The sequence below is a fragment of the Blennius ocellaris genome (assembly GCF_963422515.1).
Source record: "Blennius ocellaris genome assembly, chromosome: 17".
Taxonomy (NCBI): Eukaryota; Metazoa; Chordata; class Actinopteri; order Blenniiformes; family Blenniidae; genus Blennius; species Blennius ocellaris.
The window spans coordinates 22,068,324-22,089,884 of NC_137666.1; the positions used below are offsets into that span (position 1 = coordinate 22,068,324).

At 48.9% G+C, this 21,561-nt stretch overlaps 3 protein-coding genes across 6 annotated transcripts in view; 1 reads left to right on the forward strand and 2 right to left on the reverse strand.

The window, feature by feature from the left end:
- disp2 (dispatched RND transporter family member 2) overlaps nt 1–5,487 on the forward strand; it is a gene marked incomplete at both ends in the record, with an annotated part of 16,913 nt that extends 11,426 nt beyond the window's left edge. The window contains 4 exon segments of the mRNA XM_080513091.1: nt 900–988; nt 1,512–1,609; nt 1,785–1,943; nt 2,254–5,487. Of these exon segments, the coding sequence (XP_080369217.1) occupies nt 900–988; nt 1,512–1,609; nt 1,785–1,943; nt 2,254–5,487 (3,580 nt within the window).
- Nucleotides 5,488–8,391: 2,904 nt separating this feature from the next.
- rpusd2 (RNA pseudouridine synthase domain containing 2) lies at nt 8,392–12,452 on the reverse strand. Its single transcript, XM_080513304.1, has 3 exons — nt 11,891–12,452; nt 10,137–10,433; nt 8,392–9,730 (listed from the first exon to the last, which is right to left on the reverse strand). Exons 1-3 carry the CDS (start codon nt 12,305–12,307, stop codon nt 8,906–8,908), a joined length of 1,539 nt encoding a protein of 512 aa, XP_080369430.1. The 5' UTR covers nt 12,308–12,452; the 3' UTR covers nt 8,392–8,905.
- Nucleotides 12,453–16,976: 4,524 nt separating this feature from the next.
- Nucleotides 16,977–21,514, reverse strand: pcmtl (l-isoaspartyl protein carboxyl methyltransferase, like). Of its 4 annotated transcripts, none has more exons than XM_080513056.1 (8): nt 21,475–21,514; nt 20,921–21,396; nt 19,463–19,567; nt 19,282–19,313; nt 19,107–19,211; nt 18,731–19,024; nt 17,604–17,773; nt 16,977–17,466 (listed from the first exon to the last, which is right to left on the reverse strand). In XM_080513056.1, exons 2-8 carry the CDS (start codon nt 21,036–21,038, stop codon nt 17,424–17,426), a joined length of 867 nt encoding a protein of 288 aa, XP_080369182.1. In that variant the 5' UTR covers nt 21,039–21,396; nt 21,475–21,514; the 3' UTR covers nt 16,977–17,423. The 4 variants fall into 4 exon arrangements, with proteins under 4 accessions (XP_080369182.1, XP_080369181.1, XP_080369184.1 ...); XM_080513058.1 differs by having other exon boundaries at nt 16,981–17,466; nt 18,731–18,816; nt 18,904–19,024; nt 20,921–21,481; XM_080513055.1 differs by having other exon boundaries at nt 20,921–21,483.
- Between the last annotated feature and the right edge of the window lie 47 nt (nt 21,515–21,561).

Consider the following 21,561-nt stretch of genomic DNA (forward strand, 5'->3'; position numbering starts at 1 on the left):
GGTTAAAACACCCCTTGAGTTACAAGACAAGGACTTGACGGCTACCGGCCACTTCCGTGTCCTTCACTGATCGTCTCCCAGCCGTTCACAACCCCGCCGACATTTCTACCCTACTTCCTGTTGTGGGACCAGAGACAGCTGGTCCTGAGGCGCTGCCGTGCGCTAACCTCCTGCTCTGCCACCTGCTGATGGAGTGACCACTTGTCCCCATTATGTGTGTTGACAATATGTTTATAGATAAAGGAATAAATGAGAACATCTGACCTACACAGAACCAACCATCTGCAAAGATCACACGTTATTGTCAATACTCTCGTTCCTCAAAACTCACAACTTTGATTCAAAAGACCAGGACAGAATACAATACAACAGACTTTGTTATTTTTAAAAATCTATAACATCTTCAGCTGATTGTGAAAAATGTATAAAGATTAATCATTGGACCAAAGTGATTGGAGTGATCGAGGGGTTAACGCAACAAAGAAACAAAGCAAACCGTTCCCTCACACATCATGGCAGTCAATGAATCCATAAGCAGGACAGAAGGGCGATGAGTTCAGCACGTTAATGTCTGAATCAGGCAGCAGGTCTGACTGTCAGAACAAGAAGTGAAGTCGCATGCTTGTTGAGCTGGAGGCAGGAGGACAAGCTGGAGATTTACTCTCCCACGGAGGGAAGCAACCAGAAATGTGCAGCAGCTGTCATCCACCTTCAGCGTGATGACCAGAGGGTCGGTGCAGGAGCGAAGAGAACCCTACAGGCAGGAAGCCAGCTGATGTTCACAACAAGTTCACTGATCCTCCTCCTGCTTCATCGTTGTGTTGTTTTTATCTATCGTCTTTAATATCAGGCCGTTAACATCATGTTAGTAACACCATAAGCCCCGATGTGTATGGTAGGTTTGGCGGTCAGGACGCCTCCAGACTTCGTAGTAAGAGGATGCTGGCCAGAGACTCCTCGCTCAACAACTTCCTCTGTGACGCTCCAGGTAAGTGAGTGCAAATCACTTCAACACCTTCAACACATACATTTCCACTGCAGGGGGAGGAATAATTCAAATCCGTGCTACAAGAAGTTAAATCACCAGTGTTTCCTGGCTCAGGACTTTCCTGACATTGGAGAAATCAAATGAAAAAGAAATAAAACACTGGAATAGTGACGGGCGTCCAGTCAGCCGCCATGTACACATAAATACTGAGAGTTGGAGGCGCAGACATTTCTCTGCAGCCGAGGAGGAAGAATCCCATGTGGCTGTTTGGGGGATTGTAAGAAACTGAATGCAGCAGAACTCTCCTCATGAGGATTATCCCACATTCTCTTTGTATCGTCAAACTCCGCTATTAGATCACAGTCTGCACTCCACTTACCTTAAAAGAGCCATTTAACACGCCTTGTGGTTCTTGTTTGATTTCAACACACATAAAATTTTTAGCAATTCAGACTTGACAGAACTTTAAAGCTTCATGATTGTAATGAAACTGCTGCTGTGATCCGTCCGCGTCGTCATGCAGGCGAGCGTTTGGCGCAGCTGGTGTTTCGATCGGAGAACTCGGCCAGCCTCTGGAGCCTGGCGGCCATACACGCCATGTGTGAGATGGAGCAATCCAGGGTTCGTTTTCATCTTCTGCCCTCTTCAGTTCCTCCCTCACTTTTTCTGCCCTCTTCAGTCTCTCCATGTGATTTGAATTTCCCACGTTAAGCTTCTCACCTATTATCCACTATTGTGTTTGCTGAGTTTCCTTCACACTGTGTTCCAAAGAGCTTTTCCCTTGGTTTTGGCTCAGATCCGTTCGCAGGCCCGGTTCCAGGACCTGTGCCAGCAGCACGCCAGGCTGGAGGCTGACGGCGCGTCCAGGAGCGGCTGCTGTCCAAGCTGGTCGCTGGGGAATTACTTGGCCGTCCTCACAAACGCCTCCTGCTGCCTCAGTCTCACCTCACAGCAGGTACTCTTTCAAAAACCCACCATGCAAGTAAATACTAATGTCAACTGTGATTACAAACACGTTTTCTCTAAATAAACAACAAAGCTCAACAGTCTTTGATAAAAAAAAAACGTTGAATTCCTGACCTTAAATGTCATTATTTTAGGATATCGTGGTCTAAAATTATTAGAATTTTTGAGTTAAAACAAATGTGTGAATATGTTTTGGTTTAGTGAAGCAAATTTGATGTGCATGTGAAAATGTAAGGCTACAAAGAGCAGAACAGTTGTTTCATTTTTCATTAAGACTGAAATAAAAATGTTCCTTGCAGGTGTCCGAATCTCTGAACCTCCTGCGGAAATGCGCGCCTCACTATCACGAAGGCCATCTGGTGGAAAGCTGCGTGGACAGACCCAAACATGGCGGCTGCTCCGCCGTTCCCTCCCGCTGCAAACAGTCCCGCGTCGTCTTTCAGATCCTGCACTTCCTGGTGGACAAAGACTTCCTCGGCCCGCAGACCGTCGAATACCAAATCCCAACGCTCAAGTACAGCCTTCTGTTCCTCCCGGTGGATAAAGGAGAGCACATGATGGAGATATACATGAGCAGTCTAGAAGGGCGGGGTCTCTCCCACAACAACACCACAATCACCGGCATCGATTTCGGCCTCAAGCAGACACTGTTCAAGTATTACCTACGGAGAGATTCAGTCTATCCTGTTCTAGCGGTTTTGTCTCTTCTGTTCACGATGGCTCTGTACCTCCACTCGCTCTTCATCGTAGCGTTGTCCGTCATAGCAATCGTGGGCTCCCTCCTCACCTCCTACTTCTTCTACAAAGTGGTGTTCCGTCTGACGTTCTTCCCCATGGTGAACCTCGCCGCAGGGCTCATTCTCCTGGGAGGATGCTCCAATCAGGTCTTCATCTTTGCCGACTTCTGGAACCAGCAGCTGTCCCAGAACCCGTCGGCCTCTCTGGAGAAGAGGGTCTACCGAGCTCTGCAGGAAGTCGGTTATCTGATTCTGGCGTCGGGGTTGACCTCCAGTGCAGCGTTTTTCTCTGGGTACCTCAGCAGCATCACAGCCATCAGATGCTTCTCGGTTTATCTGGGAACCGCGTCTTTCGTCAGCTCCATCCTGGCGCTGGTGTGGCTGCCGTGTTCCTTCGTTCTGCATGAGCGCTACACCAAGAGGTCCGCCGCCTCCGCTGCCGTGCAGGGATGGAAACCCTGCTGCTCCAAGAGTACCGGAGGCTTCTGGAATACCAGCTCGCGCAAAAGATGCCTCTTCAGTCTGGGGCAGAAGCTGAGAGAAGTTAAACGGGGTCTCAGTGACACGTCCAGCCTATTGTTCTTGAAGATCCTGCCCTGTGGCGTCGTGAAGTTCAGGTACATCTGGGTGTGCTGGTTCACCGTGCTCGCCGTCGGGGGCACGTACATGGCGTGCGTTGACCCGGGCATGAAGCTGCCCACGCTCGACAGCTCGGTTGCACAGCTTTTCCGCTCCAGTCACCCGTTTGAGAGGTATGACGCAGAGTACCGTCACATGTTCATGTTTGAAAGGCAGAGAAATGGCGAGGATAAGCCCGTCACAGTGACGCTTGTCTGGGGCGTCAAGCCAACTGACAGCAGGGATCATTTTGACCCAAGAAGCAACGGCTCTTTAGTTCTCGACCCAGAGTTTGACATGTGCCGTCCAGACGCCCAGGTTTGGTTGAGAGATCTTTGTGGACGAGTTCAGAATCAGAGCTTTTACTCCCCTTCATCGCCTGAGGATAAAGATGTGATGGGAGAAAGTATCTGCCTCGTGGAGCAGCTGCTACACTGGATATCTGTCCGGAGGTGCTCGGAGGCTGACGTCGCCCAGCATTTCTGCTGTAACGACATCCCTTTCCCCTTCCCTCCCAAGGTCTTCGAGAACTGCCTGGGTATGATGCTGGCTGAGCGCTATGCCGAGGGCCATCTGGCTCACAGCGGAGGCTTGTACTTCCAGCCAGATGGCCGCGTCGCTGCCCTCGTCCTGGCATTCAAAACCACGTACCTCTACAGCTTCAACTTCAGCAGAACCAGCGTCTTTTACCAAAACATCCTCACATGGCTCAACACAGAAATGTCTGGAGCGCCGCAAGGCCTGAGGAACGGCTGGTTCCATAGCCAGCTGTCGCTTTTTGATCTACAACAATCTTTAGGCTCGGAAACTCTGGTCGTAGCAGGTTTCTCTGTAGCTCTCACCTTCGTTCTGCTTCTTTTAACCACCTGGAATATTCCACTGAGCCTTTATGGGACGGTGGCTGTGGAAGGCAGCGTGTTCGTCACCATCGGCCTCCTCGTTCTTCTCGAATGGCAGCTGAGTGGCATCGAGGCTCTTTTCATATCGTCAGCCGCCGGGTTATCCATCGACTTCATTGCAAACTATTGCATATCGTACAGCCTGGCGCCTCATTCAGACAAAATAGGAAAAGTAGCACACGCCACTAAAAGGATGGGATGTCCTGTAGCAATTGTTTCTGGGGCATTTTTCTCCATAGGCATCATCATGTTACCTGCCACTGCCTTACTGTTCAGAAAGTTTGGGATTTTTCTTTTTCTGGTGAAATGTGTTGCTTGTGGATTTGCGACTTTCTTCTTTCAGTCCCTCTGCTGTTTCTTTGGACCGCAGAAGAACTGTGGGACGGTCTCACTGCCGTGTTGCAGCGACCAGACAGACGGGATGCTGTCTTCTTGTTCCGAGGCCGGCTCTCCATCGGCTGCCAACGGCGCATTTGGCAGATCCAGAGTGAGGAGGAGCTACGACAAAGAGGCCGGAGGTTACCTCTACCCCAATCATCAGCCTCAGCACAGACAGAGACTAGCCAGAGGTGGGGGTGTGGGGGGGCGGGGGCCCGAGCATTACGAGCTGCAGCCTTTGGCTTATCGCCTGAGCGACAGCTTCGAGAACAGCACCTGTACCAGCAAACTGTCCAACCGGCCCTCCGTGCTGTCGGACGAGATCGAGTACTGTGAGGGAGACGCCGGCAGGAGCAGCATGAGTGGAGACGCTGAGGAAATGTGCGGCCGTCATCGCAAATCCTGCCAGCCGCCTCCTGCGGTCCAAACTTCATCCCCGTACAAGGAAAACACGCTGCATCCGGGAGACGCAGCCAAAGACAAGCTGCTGTGTAAAACCTGCCGGGGTCAGCCCACGTCCTTCTCCTCGTCCTCCAGCGTCGACGAGACCGCCGTCAGCCACACTCTGGAGACCGAGGAGAGCCCCCGTCACAAAGCCAAGCTCTCGCCTCGGTCTCAGGGCTCCTGCGACGGGCCAGAGGACTCCTGCCAAACGTGCCCGAGCGACATGGAGCCGGGGCCGTCCAGCACAGAGCGGCACGAGCCAGAGGTTCAACTACGGCCCGGACACCTCAATGGGAAGAGAGACACGCTCCGCCTCTCGTTGAAGGAGACTGTGTACGAGACGTGTGGGAAAGGCCGCAGCAGCCAGAGTGAAGAGGTGGTGATCATTCCCAACAGCAAGCCGGACCTGCCGGACGTCTGGATCAAGCGAGACGGGCAGCGGGAGGACAAGTGCTGAGTGTCCAACACTGCGCAGACGCTACACGAGCAAGTAGAGATGGGGAAAGGAGCACACTGTTACATTTGTATGAAAATCTGAGGAAATATAAGCCAACTACAAATGTAACATGGCAGCATGTTTGTCTGATGTTACCATGTTTCAGCGTCTGTCGCCAGTGAGGTCAGCGAGACTTCCATCAGGCCACCGGCAAAACCAGAGGCTTTCAAAGTGTCAGGCAGCAGAGGAGAAACTTAATTTTCCTAAATCGCAGCTTACCTTTGAATGAAAAAAAACCCCCATCATGACAGGAATTAACTAATTACTCAAATATTATAAAACCTTCTGAAATGAATTTAAATGTAAGACGAAACCAGAGGTGGAAAGAAAATAGTCTCTTTGCTTGATTCAACTCATTTTGTACTTACATTGGCAAAACTTAATGTTTTCCTCAACCTGTTTCATGTTTGCACATGTTCTCACAGAACATAATCATTGTTGTTGTGCTACTAATGCAGAGTGGATACAGCTTCATCATCAGCCACGACACCTTCATCTTTCACCATCACAAACTCATTTGTTTCATAAAATAGGACGAAATCTGGCTGGATTTGATATAAAACGCTATGAATTTTTTTGGAAAACAGAAAGAGGAAGTCTTAGGATTCAGTCAATATTTACCTGGCGTGTTAATATTGAATGTATTAGACCCTCGGATTGTTTCACTGTAAGTATGAATCATCCTCATAGTGGTCCACACAGGAAATGAGTCAGATGATTAAAAACAATAAAGATGCAGAAAAAAACATTAACGTAGTCATACATTGCTTATGTCCACCTCTGATCGAGACGGAACATTTTAAAAAGTGTTTAACTGATAATTACACTGACAGATGACAAAGATTTAACCGATATTTAAAATTGAAGGTACGATTATTTATCCCACAATGGGTCATTTCAAGGGTTGTAACGTTGATGGATTATAAGGTGACAAATCAGAACAGAAACAAAAATATAAATGATCATATAAACAAGGAAATAACAAATGTAGTGAATATTAAAGGTCCCATATTATGGGACTTTTTAATCACTCCACTTTTTAGTGAATATGAGCTCAAACGTGTGATTCAGTGATTTTCCCTTCATGACATCATGCAGGGAAATAACTATCCATTCAGTAAATTCAGTATAGGAATACTCCCTAAGAGTTACCTTTACACGTATGCTGAGCTGGCAGGAGCTGCTGGGTGGCGACTAAGAACTGTCGACCAAACCAAGTCACATGATCAGACAATATCTTTAACTCACCATCTTAAGGAGCCTTTGCATCCCTGTCAGATTCTGGTTCAAACTGTTTAAACAACAATGTTTATTAGAGTCGTAGCGATAAATCGGATGTAAACGTTGTACCTGTGTTTTGGATTAAGTGGTTTCCCTGGTAAATGGTGACCGATTCCTTTAGCGTCCATCGTTGCTGCTGGTAGCGTCTTGTATTAAAATGACACTCACAAAAGGTACGACACTTGGAAACTTCATTGTAAATCCTGTTAAATGACGCTTGTCAGGACGGCTACAGATTTCTGTCGGGTTTTTAACATCTGTCAGCGGCAGCAACAAGGGGCCACCAGTTAACTGGGAGACTTGGTCTCCCCATCGCGGGTCTGGACCTGGTCTGGACCTGGTCTGGACCTGGTCTGGAACAGTCTGATCGACTGAACTCACCAGACACTTTGACAACGGGTGAACTTCAGTACCACGGCGAGATTTGGGGAAAACACTTTGAAGTCACTCATGTTGGACCTCTGACACTTGATGATAAACTGTCTAACAAGGAATCTTTAAATATAGTCTCACAACAATCTAGTCATATGCAAAATGACGTTAATGATGCATTGACATACTGATCGTCCCACACTTTGAAAACCTCAGGTGGAATCACAGCATGGATTCTTCAGCCACACATTCTTTCTGCGGCCTTGGGAAGAAAAACACCGACAGAAATGTCTCTGTGCCTGGAACCTTTTTAATATTCGCGAACTCTGCGCTTTCACGAGTCCAGGGTGAACATGGTGCACCGACTGGCCTTTCTCCGAGCTGGACGTGAGCCAGAGCAACACGGCCTTTAATCTGAGAGAGGAAACTGCACGGTGTGTGTGTGTGCAGCCCCACGCCACCTTCACTTTATATGCATGAATCAGCATCATCAGTCAGAAAAGCAACAACTGAATCTTCTGTGGCGATCATATGTACATGATGTAAAGTCAGACCCCTGGTGTGTTCCTTTAGTGTTTCATTGTCAACATTAGAAGTCAAGCTGTTTATTCAAGAAATGTTTACCTTTGTGCTGGTTTCCCTGGTGAAAGGGTTTGTACAGCAGATGTGAGGCTCTGGAGGTACAAGCCAGGACATGTGGACGTCAGCGTACGCCTTAATGCTTCTCAACAAGCTGCGGCTGCATTTTCTATTTTCAAAAGCAGTAATTGTACCATCACAAGCCACAGCATCAGCAGGGCGGGTCCTTTGCATAAAGACGTAGCTGGACTGGGACGGCCTTCAGTCCCGTCCTCCCTCAGCTGTCTCACTGTCCTCCACCATCAGCATGTGCCAAATGTCCTCAACAGGCTGTAACTGTGTGATGTGTCCGGTTGTGCCCTTCAAAAGTTAGATATGACATGTTTATGGTTGTATGGTGTTGCGTAGAAAAAGCAGTGTTGGGAGTTCTGGTGGTGAAAACCCAAATAGGAAGTTTTACGACTGTGAGGTCGTTTTCAAGCCGTCATTGACGAGGTTTCATTTGGACGTCTTGTCTCATCACTTCTAAAATAATCAGCACCACCATTACTTTAAGTCGTCAGTGTTCATTTTTCACACACACAAAAAAAAAAAAGAAATAAAAATATTTATTTTCCTGCAGACTGGCTCTTTATTTCAGGCATCCAGAGACAAATTCATTGTTTGAATGATTGAAAAAAACAAAGCAGGAAAAAGGTCAAATTCCATCTTTTCATCAGCGTGTTTAACCTTCTGGTGTTATGTAAATCAATAAATCCTCAAATTATCTGCAAAATGAGAAACGATCATGAAGCTTTTTCCAAGTTTCAGCAACTTCACTCTGCAGTTCTGGTTTCTACCACACTGGGGCGCATCGAGTCATTGAAAGGAATAGTTGAACGCCTCTAGATGCTCTGCACCGAGGCAGGTTTGAGTCATTCTTCCACAAATTAACTAAATATGACTTCTATTTGCCTCGACGTCAATTAAAGCAGCAACATAAATGAGACTTTTCATTCCACTTTCAGAGAATCAGTGAAGAAGTTCAAACAGAACAGGATGGTAATGAGAAGAATTGGAAGCTGCTGGTGTTCAGCTCCAGTGGGCCTCCACCCAGTCCTCCCTGGTGTTCAGCTCCAGTCGGCCCCCACCCAGTCCTCCCTGGTGTTCAGCTCCAGTCGGCCCCCACCCAGTCCTCCCTGGCCCAGTGGGGGAAAGGTGTAGAATACTCAAAGTTGGGTCCTTTGTAGCGCAGGGCGTGCAGGAACATGACGAGCTCCCTGTCGGTGGGGTCGGCTCTCACCAGCTTACACTCACTGCACAGGTGATCTCGGCTGCTGGGCGGAGCTTCCTGAGCGGAGAGACTCTTCCCGGCGGCGGTGGGCGGAGCTTCCTGAGCGGAGAGACTCTTCCCGGCGGCGGTGGGCGGAGCTTCCTGAGCGGAGAGACTCTTCCCGGCGGCGGTGGGCGGAGCTTCCTGAGCGGAGAGACTCTTCCCGGCGGCGGTGGGCGGGGCGCTGGCGCCGGGACAGGCGGTGGTCTGGTGACCATCTTGCTCCTTCTCAGGTCCCCCAGCCTCACCGTCCGTCTCGTTGTGGCCGTGGGCCACGTCCAGCAGCAGAGGGTTCTCCTGGAGGCGGTTTTCCTCCAGCAGCGCCTGCAGAAGCTCCTCGTCAGTCTTCCCCACCAGCCCCCCCCGGCCCCGGTGAGGCCCCCAGGCCGAGGAGCCGTAGATGGGGTCGTTGAGGACGGGGAAGCCCAGGTACTGCAGGTGCACTCTGATCTGGTGCGTGCGGCCGGTGAGCGGCAGGCAGCGCACCACGCTGCTGCTCCCGTTGAAGCTCAGCCTCTGGAACACCGTCCGGCTGGCCTTGCCCCGGGGGTCCACCCTGCACAGCCCGACCTTGAAGGACACCACCAGGATGGGCTCCTCGCACACCAGCTCCTCCTCCGGAAACTCCCCCTCCACCCGGCACACGTACTCCTTCTCCAGCTGGAAACCACCAACAGAAGCACTTGACCATCCTCCTTCAAGAGAAAGGAACTTCAAAAGTTGAAAGTGCAGCTGAAACACTGGAACTACTGAAGAGGCAGTGGCTGAGCCTTCAGCAAGAGACCTGTGTGTGTGTGTGTGTGTGTGTGTGTGTGTGTGTGTGTGTGTGTGTGTGTGTGTGTGTGTGTGTGTGTGTGTGTGTGTGTGTGTGTGTGTGTGTGTGTGTGTGTGTGTGTGTGTGTGTGTGTGTGTGTGTGTGTGTGTGTCCTTATGCTGTAGAGAAACTGGATTTCCAGACTCTAAATGTCATTGTCAAGAGAAACGTGGTATTGCAGACACAAGTGGTTTCATCATGAGAAGAGAAGAGAAGACAGACTGACCCCAGCAGAGACAGTCCTGTCCGTACCTGTCTGTCTCTCACCATCCGGTCCAGCCTCTGGGACGTCTCCAGGGTGCGGGCGAACAGCAGCACCCCGGAGGTGAGCCTGTCCAGCCTGTGGACGGTGTGCAGCTGGGACAGGCCGCGCTCCTTCCCCAGGATGAAGATGACCGTGTTGTGGCGGAAGCGTCCACAGGGGTGGACGGGGATGGAGGCCGGCTTGTCCACCACCAGCACCTCGCCGTCGTCCACCAGGACCTCCAGGGGCCGGCCCGCCACCGGCGGCTCGTGGCGGTGAACCGTGTTCCTCATGTGGTCGTTGTTCTGTGGAGAAGGAGAGACTCCACGGTTTCACACAGGAAACACCCAGCGTCTCCGCTGCAGCAGCTCAATACCACCATCCAGTCACATGATTCGTCAAGTGATGTTTTCACAAGCTGTTTCTTTCAACAATGTCCTTTAACAAACAAACAAAAAAAACACACACACTTATATATATATATAATTGTCTGAAAGCCTTCATACTGCAGATCAAAAAGCTCTAAAGGAACAAGGAGCCTCATAATAAATTGCTCAGGGAAGAAATGTAAGACGTGCGATGAGACTTTAGTTTAGTTCAGGGGACAGACTCACTCCACCCATCATCTGACGTAGTTCTGAAGAGGAGGAGGAAGAGGAGGAGAAAGAGGAAGAGGAGAAAGAGGAAGAGGAGAAAGAAGAGGAAGAGGAGGAAGAAGAGGAGAAAGAAGAGGAGAAAGAAGAGGAGGAGGAGGAAGAGGAGAAAGAGGAAGAGGAGAAAGAAGAGGAGGAAGAAGAGGAAGAGGAAGAGGAGAAAGAGGAAGAGGAGAAAGAAGAGGAGAAAGAAGAGGAGGAGGAGGAAGAGGAAGAGGAGAAAGAAGAGGAAGAGAAAGAGGAGAAAGAAGAGGAGGAGGAGGACGAGGAAGAAGAGGAGGACGAGGAAGAAGAGGAGGACGAGGAGGAAGAGGAAGAGGAAGAGGAGGAGGAGGAGGAGGAAGAGGAGGAGGACGAGGAAGAGGAGGAAGAAGAGGAGGAGGAAGAGGAAGAGGAGGAAGAGGAGGTCTCTCCATCACATATTCCAGTTTGAACTGGTCTCAGTTTACATGAAGTCAAACCACTTGTTCTTTTCATGTACATATTTTTGTTTGTGGCTTTCTGAGCTCCTCTCTAACGAGTAAATAGTTTAACGTTAGAAATATTTAATATTTTAAATTTTGAAATTTAAATTGACGTCTGTTTATGAACTCTAAAATACTTTGATTTTGCTTCACTCTGAGTGCATGAAGACAAGTATTCTGTACAATATTTGGGATAATGCATTGATTTGTTAGAACCTAATAAAAGGCAGAACCCTCTCAGGATGATGCGTTCACGGACCCTCAGCACCACAGACAGCGAGTAGCCCAGGATGATGCGTTCACTGACCCTAACCCAACACAGACTGAGTAGCTCAGGATGATGCGTTCACTGACCCTCAGCACCATAGACAGTGAGTAGCTCAGGATGATGCGTTCACTGACCCTAACCCAACACAGACAGTGAGTAGCTCAGGATGATGCGTTCACTGACCCTCAGCACCACAGACAGCGAGTAGCTCAGGATGATGCGTTCACTGACCCTAAACCCAACACAGACAGTGAGTAGCTCAGGATGATGCGTTCACTGACCCTCAGCACCACAGACAGCGAGTAGCTCAGGATGATGCGTTCACTGACCCTCAACACCACAGACAGTGAGTAGCTCAGGATGATGCGTTCACTGACCCTCAGCACCACAGACAGGTCCTCCACAGGGGCTTCGTTGAGCCGGATTCGACCCTCCCTGGCGGCCTCCAGGTAGTACTCGATGGACTCGGCCCGGAACTCGCTCTTGAACACCTCCAGCAGGCTCTTCCCGACCCACCGACCTTTGCAGTAGGTTTTGAAGTCAAAGTAGTAGGGGTGCACCTTGCGCAGCCCCCCCTCGAAGTAGTACGACGTCTCGTCGAAGTGCTCCTGGCTGAAGCTGACCCCCGGGTTCCGTTTCTGAGGCGGGGGGACGTACCGCTCCCCCGGAGGGAGCTTCTTCCCCCCGGCCCCTCTCCGCCTCTTCCCCCGGCCGCTCGTGTCTCGCTCCCCCGGGTCGTCGTGCCTTCGTTTGCCGGGATGTGTCGCCTCCACGGGGTCTGCAGGAGCCTCCATGGCCGAGCAGCTCCGTCCGAGCAGCGGAGGCTTAATGAGGCGAACCGGAATCCTTTTTACTGGAAAACACGAAAGAAAACGAGCTGCAAAGCTTCTGACTGCAGTTTGACCCGAACGGAGAAACAACTGACAAACTCCCGACACACTCACATGCATGGCGCCATGATGGCGCTGTGTGGGTCCTCGGCTCCGGACGCATGGTGATGACGTCACATTGTAGTTCAAGTAGCCGCTCTTGGAGTTCAGATAGCTTGCGGTAATGACACTATTAACCCTCCGGTCGTGTTCCGGTCAAATCTGACCGATTTCTACTTAAAACACTCATAAATATTGTGTTTTACATCTGATTGCCTCAAGGCCTTATGATATCCTCCACACTATGCACTGAACATATAAAAGTGGTGATCACCTCTTTCATTGAATTGTGAGTGTTTTAATCAACCTTGTTACACCTGTAGTGTTCCTGGTCAAAAGTGACCACCATAGGAAATGAATGGCAGCCATGCTATCTTCCTCCATAGTGATCCTCCGACTATATTCATCCATAGTGATCCTCCGACTATATTCATCCAATGTGATCCTCCTACTATATTCATCCAATGTGATCCTCCTACTATATTCATCCATAGTGATCCCCCTACTATATTCATCCATAGTGATCCTCCTGCTATCTTCATCCATAGTGATCCTCCTACTATATTCATCCATAGTGATCCTCCTACTATATTCATCCATAGTGATCCTCCTACTATATTCATCCATAGTGATCCTCCTGCTATCTTCATCCAATGTGATCCTCCTACTATATTCATCCATAGTGATCCCCCTACTATATTCATCCATAGTGATCCTCCTGCTATCTTCATCCATAGTGATCCCCCTACTATATTCATCCATAGTGATCCTCCTACTATATTCATCCATAGTGATCCTCCTACTATATTCATCCATAGTGATCCTCCTGCTATCTTCATCCATAGTGATCCTCCTACTATATTCATCCATAGTGATCCTCCTGCTATCTTCCTCCATAGTGATCCTCCGACTATATTCATCCATAGTGATCCTCCTACTATATTCATCCATAGTGATCCTCCTGCTATATTCATCCATAGTGATCCTCCTACTATATTCATCCATAGTGATCCTCCTGCTATCTTCCTCCATAGTGATCCCCCTACTATATTCATCCATAGTGATCCTCCTACTATATTCATCCATAGTGATCCTCCTACTACATTCATCCATAGTGATCCTCCCTCATGATTCCTGGTGATACAATGTATCATATCATCACACAGACTAGAAGGTGTCTGTTATGTGAACCATCTCTTTCCCACACTTTATAACCATCCCCCACCTGAACCCACCTGAACCACACCTGAATCCACCTGAACCACACCTGAATCCACCTGAACCACACCTGAACCACACCTGAATCCACCTGAACCACACCTGAACCACACCTGAATCCACCTGAACCACACCTGAACCCACCTGAACCACACTAGAGGACACTTGCTCTGGTCTTCATCCCCCCAGGACAGAGGAAATAGAGCGAGAGTGGAAAACATCATAAAGATGACACCAGGGCCAACATGGTCTGCAACATCTCATGTGGATGACATCAAGTCCAGCTTCCAACTCTTTTTACCAGAGTCTGTTGAGGGAATTATCCTGGAGAGGACAAACCTGGAGGGGAAGCGTGTGTTTGGGGACACCTGGAGACAAATGGACCTGGTGGACCTCCAAGTCTACATCAGTCTGTTGATGTTAGCAGGAGTATATTGCTCAAACTATGAGGCTACAAAAAGTCAGTGGGAAGCAGAGTCTGGCAGGTCTTTATTCCAGCAACTATGTCCTGACAACAGTTTCATGTCCTTTCAAGAGTTATTCGATTCACAGACCAGCCTCTGCCAGTCTGGTAGGAGTGTGAAGCCCCAGCACCAACCCCCGAACCCCACCCTGGCTGATCTCCTCACCCTGGCTGATCTCCCTACCCTGGCTGATCTCACCCTGGCTGATCTCCCTACCCTGGCTGATCTCCTCACCCTGGCTGAACTCCTCACCCTGGCTGATCTCCCTACCCTGGCTGATCTCCTCACCCTGGCTGATCTCCCTACCCTGGCTGATCTCCTCAGCCTGGCTGATCTCCTCAGCCTGGCTGATCTCCCTACCCTGGCTGATCTCCCTACCCTGGTTAATCTCCTCACCCTGGCTGATCTCCCTACCCTGGCTGATCTCCTCACCCTGGCTGATCTCCCTACCCTGGCTGATCTCCTCACCCTGGCTGATCTCCCTACCCTGCCTGATCTCCTCACCCTGGCTGATCTCCTCATCCTGGCTGATTTCCTCACCCTGGCTGATCTCCCTACCCTGGCTGATCTCCTCACCCTGGCTGAACTCCCTACCCTGGCTGATCTCCTCACCCTGGCTGATCTCCCTACCCTGGCTGATCTCCTCACCCTGGCTGATCTCCCTACCCTGGCTGATCTCCTCACCCTGGCTGATCTCCCTACCCTGGCTGATTTCCTCACCCTGGCTGATCTCCCTACCCTGGCTGATCTCCTCACCCTGACTGATCTCCCTACCCTGGCTGATCTCCTCACCCTGGCTGATCTCCCTACCCTGGCTGATCTCCTCACCCTGGCTGATCTCCCTCAACAAGGACCTGAGCAGGAAATGGAAGCAGTGTGAGCTCTGAGCCTCCAGAGACAACAAAACAAGCCTGAGAGGCTGCAAATGTGACGCCTATGTTTGAATGGCCACTCTGACCGCATGGACACACACACACACACACACACACACACACACACACACACACACACACACACACACACACACACACACACACACACACACACACACACACACACAGACACAGACACAGACACAGACACACTTTTACATTACATTAATTGTATTACGTTAATACATTTTCGGTGCCGATTTGTATTTTAACTGCAGTTATTTTATGTCTAATTCTATAAATTCATGTTAAACACAACCTTGAGACTTTGTTCACAGCTGAAGAATGTTTGCATAACAATTTGGTGATGAAAGATGTTTTTTTGTGCTAATTTAAGAGCAGTTAAAACAGACCGGTCCATTTTGAGCGGGAACACTAAAGTAAGGGGCGGGGGGTGAACACCACCGGAGGGTTAATGGGTTAAGATCTTTTGAAATGAAGACAACATGTGGTTTCACATCTCAAATCCCATTTTAAACATGTAAGAGGTGTGAAAGTTCTCCTGACACGAGACTATGACCTGAATTAGCTGCCCAACAAATCACCCACCTGCTTTTGGTATTACAGTACTAGTATTACAGTACTGGCATTACAGTACTGGTATTACAGTACTGGTATTACAGTACTGGTATTACAGTACTGGTATTACAGTACCGGGAAATGATCTATGAACTCCATTTTAGTCCTCGTAACACTCTGGTGTGAACTGCAGATACATCAGCCTGAGAAATAAATGTGTTTTTTAATGGTTATGAGGGGAATTTGATTTTGATGCATCTCATAGATAACACTGATAACATGATGCCCTTTGATGATTTCTGTTATAAACGTACTATTGATTGAAAAAAAATACAATAATGTTATAGAAGCTACCCCTCAATCTATAATTTTTTGTTCTCTTATAATTAACTGAAATAATGTAAACCCATCTCTTCCCTCACTCTTGATCAAAACAATCAAAATGTCAATTCTAATTTGAAACGGCTGCATTGCACAACAATGAACATGTATCTTTGACTGTAAATGTAGTCATGCTTTTTGGGTCGACTTGCACTGCTGGCTGTTCTGTAAATTTGACAAGAATGTTTCATGCAGTGTTAAAAATGTCATTCATAATTTGACCATTAAATCAATTTTAATTAATGGAAAAAAATCTTCATACATATAAGTACATGTACTCGAGGACTTTAAACTTCCAGAGAAAGCAGAGCCCTTTTCCTCACTGGTCTCACCCCGCCTGAAGCATAACCTGTGTCGCCCCCCCCCCCCCGACGGAAACGGAGCTGGTTCCACATGAGACGAGCCTGAAAGCTCTGCTTCATTCTACGTTTAGAAAACTGAGGAGCCTCCAGTAGTACATCGAGGGGCAATTCAGTGTCCCAGATGAACCTCACATGCATATTGTTGGACTTTGGGAGGAAAGCAGAGTACCGAGAGGAAAGCCATGCAAACCCCACACAGAAAGGCTGAACACTGCGCCGCCGTGCAGACCGCCAACAAATAGGTTTGATATAATTCAATCTAACTTAAAAGCACTATTGTCAAAGTACTCAAAATGTAGAGAAAAAAACAAAAAAAAAAACATGTTAATTCAAGTTTTTTTTTTTTTATTATATTATTCTATTTTAGTGTTTTCTTTTATCCAGATTACTCATCAATTCTACGGTTAGGAACTTAATTTCACTGCTATTCTGAATTACATGTATTTTTTCTTCATGAAACCTTTAAAAGTTTGATCATTAAAAGCTAATTTATCATGTTGACAGTTGTGCACTGGTAATCCCTTTTCAGTAAATAAACAATAAAAGCAACACTAATTGCAGAGTGAATGTTATGAACAAATCTGGTATATTGTACAGATAACTACAATCGTATTATTTAGAAATTCCCCAAATTAATAATTATTTTGGCACAACTCCTTCCTCCACACCTACAAAGTCAAACCCAACATTCTACAGACAGTAGAAGAAAACTGGAAGAGGCGTTCTTACCACAAAATAAATATTACTTTATTTTTGATTGTTTAATAAAACCTTGGCTTTTTCAGGATTTTGTCCAATTTTTTTTACTTCATTCATGAGAAATGTTTCCATTTGATCAAACACAATAACAAGATTGATCTCGATTCCCCAGAAGCATCGACCCAAACGCATCCTGCTGCTCTTCAGCGCGCCACGACCAACGCGCCACGACCAATGCGCCACGACCAACACGCCGCCTGCTGCTGTCCAGCGTCGATCTCTGCCTCCGAGGATTCTGGGAAGAGGCCGGTCAGCGGACCGGTGGTCGTTTATTCAGTGAGTCGTTGTTTTCGCTTTCTGGGAAGGTGATGGGCTGAAGCAAACAGAGCAGCCTGCTTTCATGTTGCTAGGCGACGGCCCAGCAGGAGGCGAAGCTACACTGCCACCTCCTGTGGGGACAACCACACTGCAGGTCAGAGCTCCGCTCTGGGGAGAGACAGAGGGGACAGAGAGGACAGAGGGGACAGCAGGACGTGATTCACTCATTTTGGCTGTAAAGTCTGACTCTTTAAAGAGCTTTTCTTACCCGGGCCACTGGCGCCGCCTGTCAGTGAGGGGAACATAGACCACGCCCATCAGCGACTTCTTCAGGAAGGTGCCGTCGCCTTGCCGGTCGTACTGCTCCAGCACCTGACTGCCGCCGTCCGGCCCCACGGGGACGACCAGCCGCCCGCCGGGCTTCAGCTGCTGCAGGAGCTGCGATCAGAGGAGACGGAGAACCAGAGGTTCCACATGGAGGAGCAGCTTCAGCCCAGACCGCCAGGAATACCACAGTACAGTTATACTTCAGTCAATACTAATCCGCAGTATTCCTATTAGGGATGCAGGATGACTGTCGCTTTCCAATATTATCAGACCGATACTACAAAAAAAACTTACGTCAACCAGAAAAGTCTGATCACTAAATGTTTTGCTGATAACTGCAGCCAACTACAAACAGACCAATTGTCTTGGTTTTGCTCAGTTTGTCAGTAAATGTGCTCAGTGATGCTGCTGCTGTCGCTCGTTACGTCACATCGAAGCGTCACCATCAGCGGTGTGGCCATTTCTCACTGTCTGAAACACCATTACTTATTCAATAAATGTTCAGCCAAAGTCCCAGCAGGGTAAAAAGTCAAGCAGTTTCGACACATCTTTGCCTTTCTTCGCCTCGGGTTTGTATATAAACGATCAAAAATGTTACTCGCTCAAGCATCGGTTGTGAGAAGCAGTGAGTATAGGTGGAAAACTAACGTTAATGTGCCTCCCGAAATTCTCTTTGCCATCATTTCTAGCAATCTGTCATCACTTTGCCCAGCTCTGTCTTGACATGCACATCTATTTTGTACACTTTTATTACAAATCATCAATTTGTTGATATGATTTAGAAAACCCTTCACTTTCAAAATAAGTCGCTTGTCCTGACATTGATTTGCTCCACAGAATCACGAGGTCCTGCAGGCGTCGTGTCGACTACTTCCGAATAACCCTAATCATAGAACTGGAACACACATGCATATATCTCATTTGGGTGTTTTTCAGAACCAATATAATCTTTCTATCAATCGTTTGATTTTCCTGGTTGATGTGGTTTCCTGTTCGGAGAGTCACAGCTGAACGATGTCGTTATTTGTCTCGATGTGATTCTCCAGCAGTCAGACGGTCGGTTCTTACAGCCTGAGGCACCGTCGCAGCAGCGGCACCGACATGAATGGCGTCATACGGCGCGGCGTCCGGGTGGCCGAGCCGTCCATCTCCCACTGCAACACACACACACACACACACACAGGGCAGGTGACACACTGCACAGTGGCTGCAGTGAACGTGAAGGCTTGCCCCCTGCTCACCCAGGAGCCTGATGCGTCCGGAGGACAGCAGCTCGGGGTCGTCGGCCTGCACGTGTTTGATGGACATGCGAACCAGCTCCTCCACGTGCTCGATGCCCACGACTCTCCCACTGGGCCCCGTCTGAACACCACGCAACCACACGTACATCCTCATGCAAACGTGACGGCGGACGAGGAGATTTTCAAACGGTCCGAGACCTCACCATCCTCGCGAAGCAGGCGGTGAGATATCCACTGCCGGAGCCCACGTCCAGCGCCGACGCCCCTTCAGTTAGCTTGTCGCTCAGCAGCTCTAAAGCGTGGCCGTGCTGCAAGGCAACAGCGCTGGTTCAACTCTGGTACGGACAGACAGTCCACTCTTCTACTTCATTTACTCACCATGTGCGGTGCGCTGATGGTCGCCCTGTAACCTGAAATGAACAAAAGTGGCAATAAGCTCAGTGGAAAGACTCTTTGGTCCGTCTGATGATAATCAATTAAAAACACATTATAGCAGCGGCTGCGTCCAAACCTCTGGCTATCCAGGGAGGACTGTGTTAATGCATGTGATGTTGCGTACCGATGGACTGAGGAGAGTCTGCGTAAGGGTAGTCTCTGGAGTACAGCCCTCGGTCTGTAGCCAGCATGGCCTGGAACACCCTGTCGGAGCGGATCACTCCCTGGTCTGCAGGGAGAGGAGGTGCAGTGAGCCTCAGGTACTGCAATCACACATTTCAACTCAAGTGTTGATGGATCCATGAAGCGGCGGGTGATCAAGAAGTGGGAATTAAAAAGTTGAGTGAGTTAGCAGGTGCACAGATCAACCGTCCAACTGCAACACGAGTGTGAACATAAGCAACATGTAGAAGTTCATAAAGAAAAATATGACAATGAGAAGTTAGTTTTCCCCGTAATTGAATCAAACGGTGGGACTTCTATATGCGGCAATGTGCAAAAGCTGTAAGGCGATTCAAAGCATCTGATTGGCTCTAAAAGATCATCGACCACAGACCAAAACAACCCTAAACATACAGCCAGTGTCTATTACATCTTCCTTCAACGTAAGGACAGTCATCAGTCAGTCAGTCAGTCTTTGTAGAGCACTTTTCATAATTTGACACATTGCAACTCAAAGTGCTTCACATAGAATAGAAAAAAATAGAAACACACACAAAGACTGAAGGTCTGGATCAGACCTGTGGTTTCAACTCCACAGTTTCAAACCAGATCAGCTTCAGTGTAAATTGTTTCACTGGAAGTGAGGAGATGAAGCTGCTTTCAGGACTGAAGCTGCCCAGTGACCCTCTGAGTACTGAGTACTACCTTTACTCTGAGTACTACCTTTACTCTGAGTACTACCTTTACTCTGAGTACTACCTTTACTCTGAGTACTACCTTTACTCTGAGTACTACCTTTACTCTGAGTACTACCTTTACTCTGAGTACTACCTTTACTCTGAGTACTACCTTTACTACTTTGTTGTCTTCATGGAGGAAATAGAGGTCTAGTTCTGTAGACCACATTATGAAGGTCTCAGTCTGGTTCTGTAGACCACATAATGAAGGTCTCAGTCTGGTTCTGTAGACCACATAATGAAGGTCTCAGTCTGGTTCTGTAGACCACATAATGAAGGTCTCAGTCTGGTTCTGTAGACCACATAATGAAGGTCTCAGTCTGGTTCTGTAGACCACATTATGAAGGTCTCAGCCTGGTTCTGTAGACCACATTATGAAGGTCTCAGTCTGGTTCTGTAGACCACATAATGAAGGTCTCAGTCTGGTTCTATAGACCACATTATGAAGGTCTCAGTCTGGTTCTGTAGACCACATTATGAAGGTCTCAGTCTGGTTCTGTAGACCACATTATGAAGGTCTCAGTCTGGTTCTGTAGACCACATAATGAAGGTCTCAGTCTGGTTCTGTAGACCACATAATGAAGGTCTCAGTCTGGTTCTGTAGACCACATTATGAAGGTCTCAGTCTGGTTCTGTAGACCACAGAGGGTAGAAGCCTCTGTGGGGTAAAGGTGCAGGATCACCTCTGAGCCTGGCGACCAGCTCCGGATGCGTCTTCCCGCTGGACATCCAGGCCGCGGTCCGGGACAGCAGAACCCCCATGGGCACGGCCAGCACAGCCAGGCGCAGCGCAGCTCGCATGTCCCAGGCCGGAGCCTGCAGAGGAACGTTCCGCTTCACACCGGACGTTGTCCCAGGCCGGACCCTGCAGGGGAACGTTCCGCTTCACACCGGACGTTGTCCCAGGCCGGACCCTGCAGGGGAACGTTCCGCTTCACACCGGACGTTGTCCCAGGCCGGAGCCTGCAGGGGAACGTTCCGCTTCACACCGGACGTTATCCCAGGCCGGAGCCTGCAGGGGAACGTTCCGCTTCACACCGGACGTTGTCCCAGGCCGGAGCCTGCAGGGGAACGTTCCGCTTCACACCGGACGTCGTCCCAGGCCGGAGCCTGCAGGGGAACGTTCCGCTTCACACCGGACGTTGTCCCAGGCCGGACCCTGCAGGGGGAACGTTCCGCTTCACACCGGACGTTTCGTGACGGTCACAGTAAAGCAGAGCACAGAGAACATGTTTACCTGGCGAGTTCACCACCGTCTCTTCTCTCTTCTCGTTCACGACAACTTCCGGATCCGATTCGTCACACAGCCTTTAGCCAATCACGT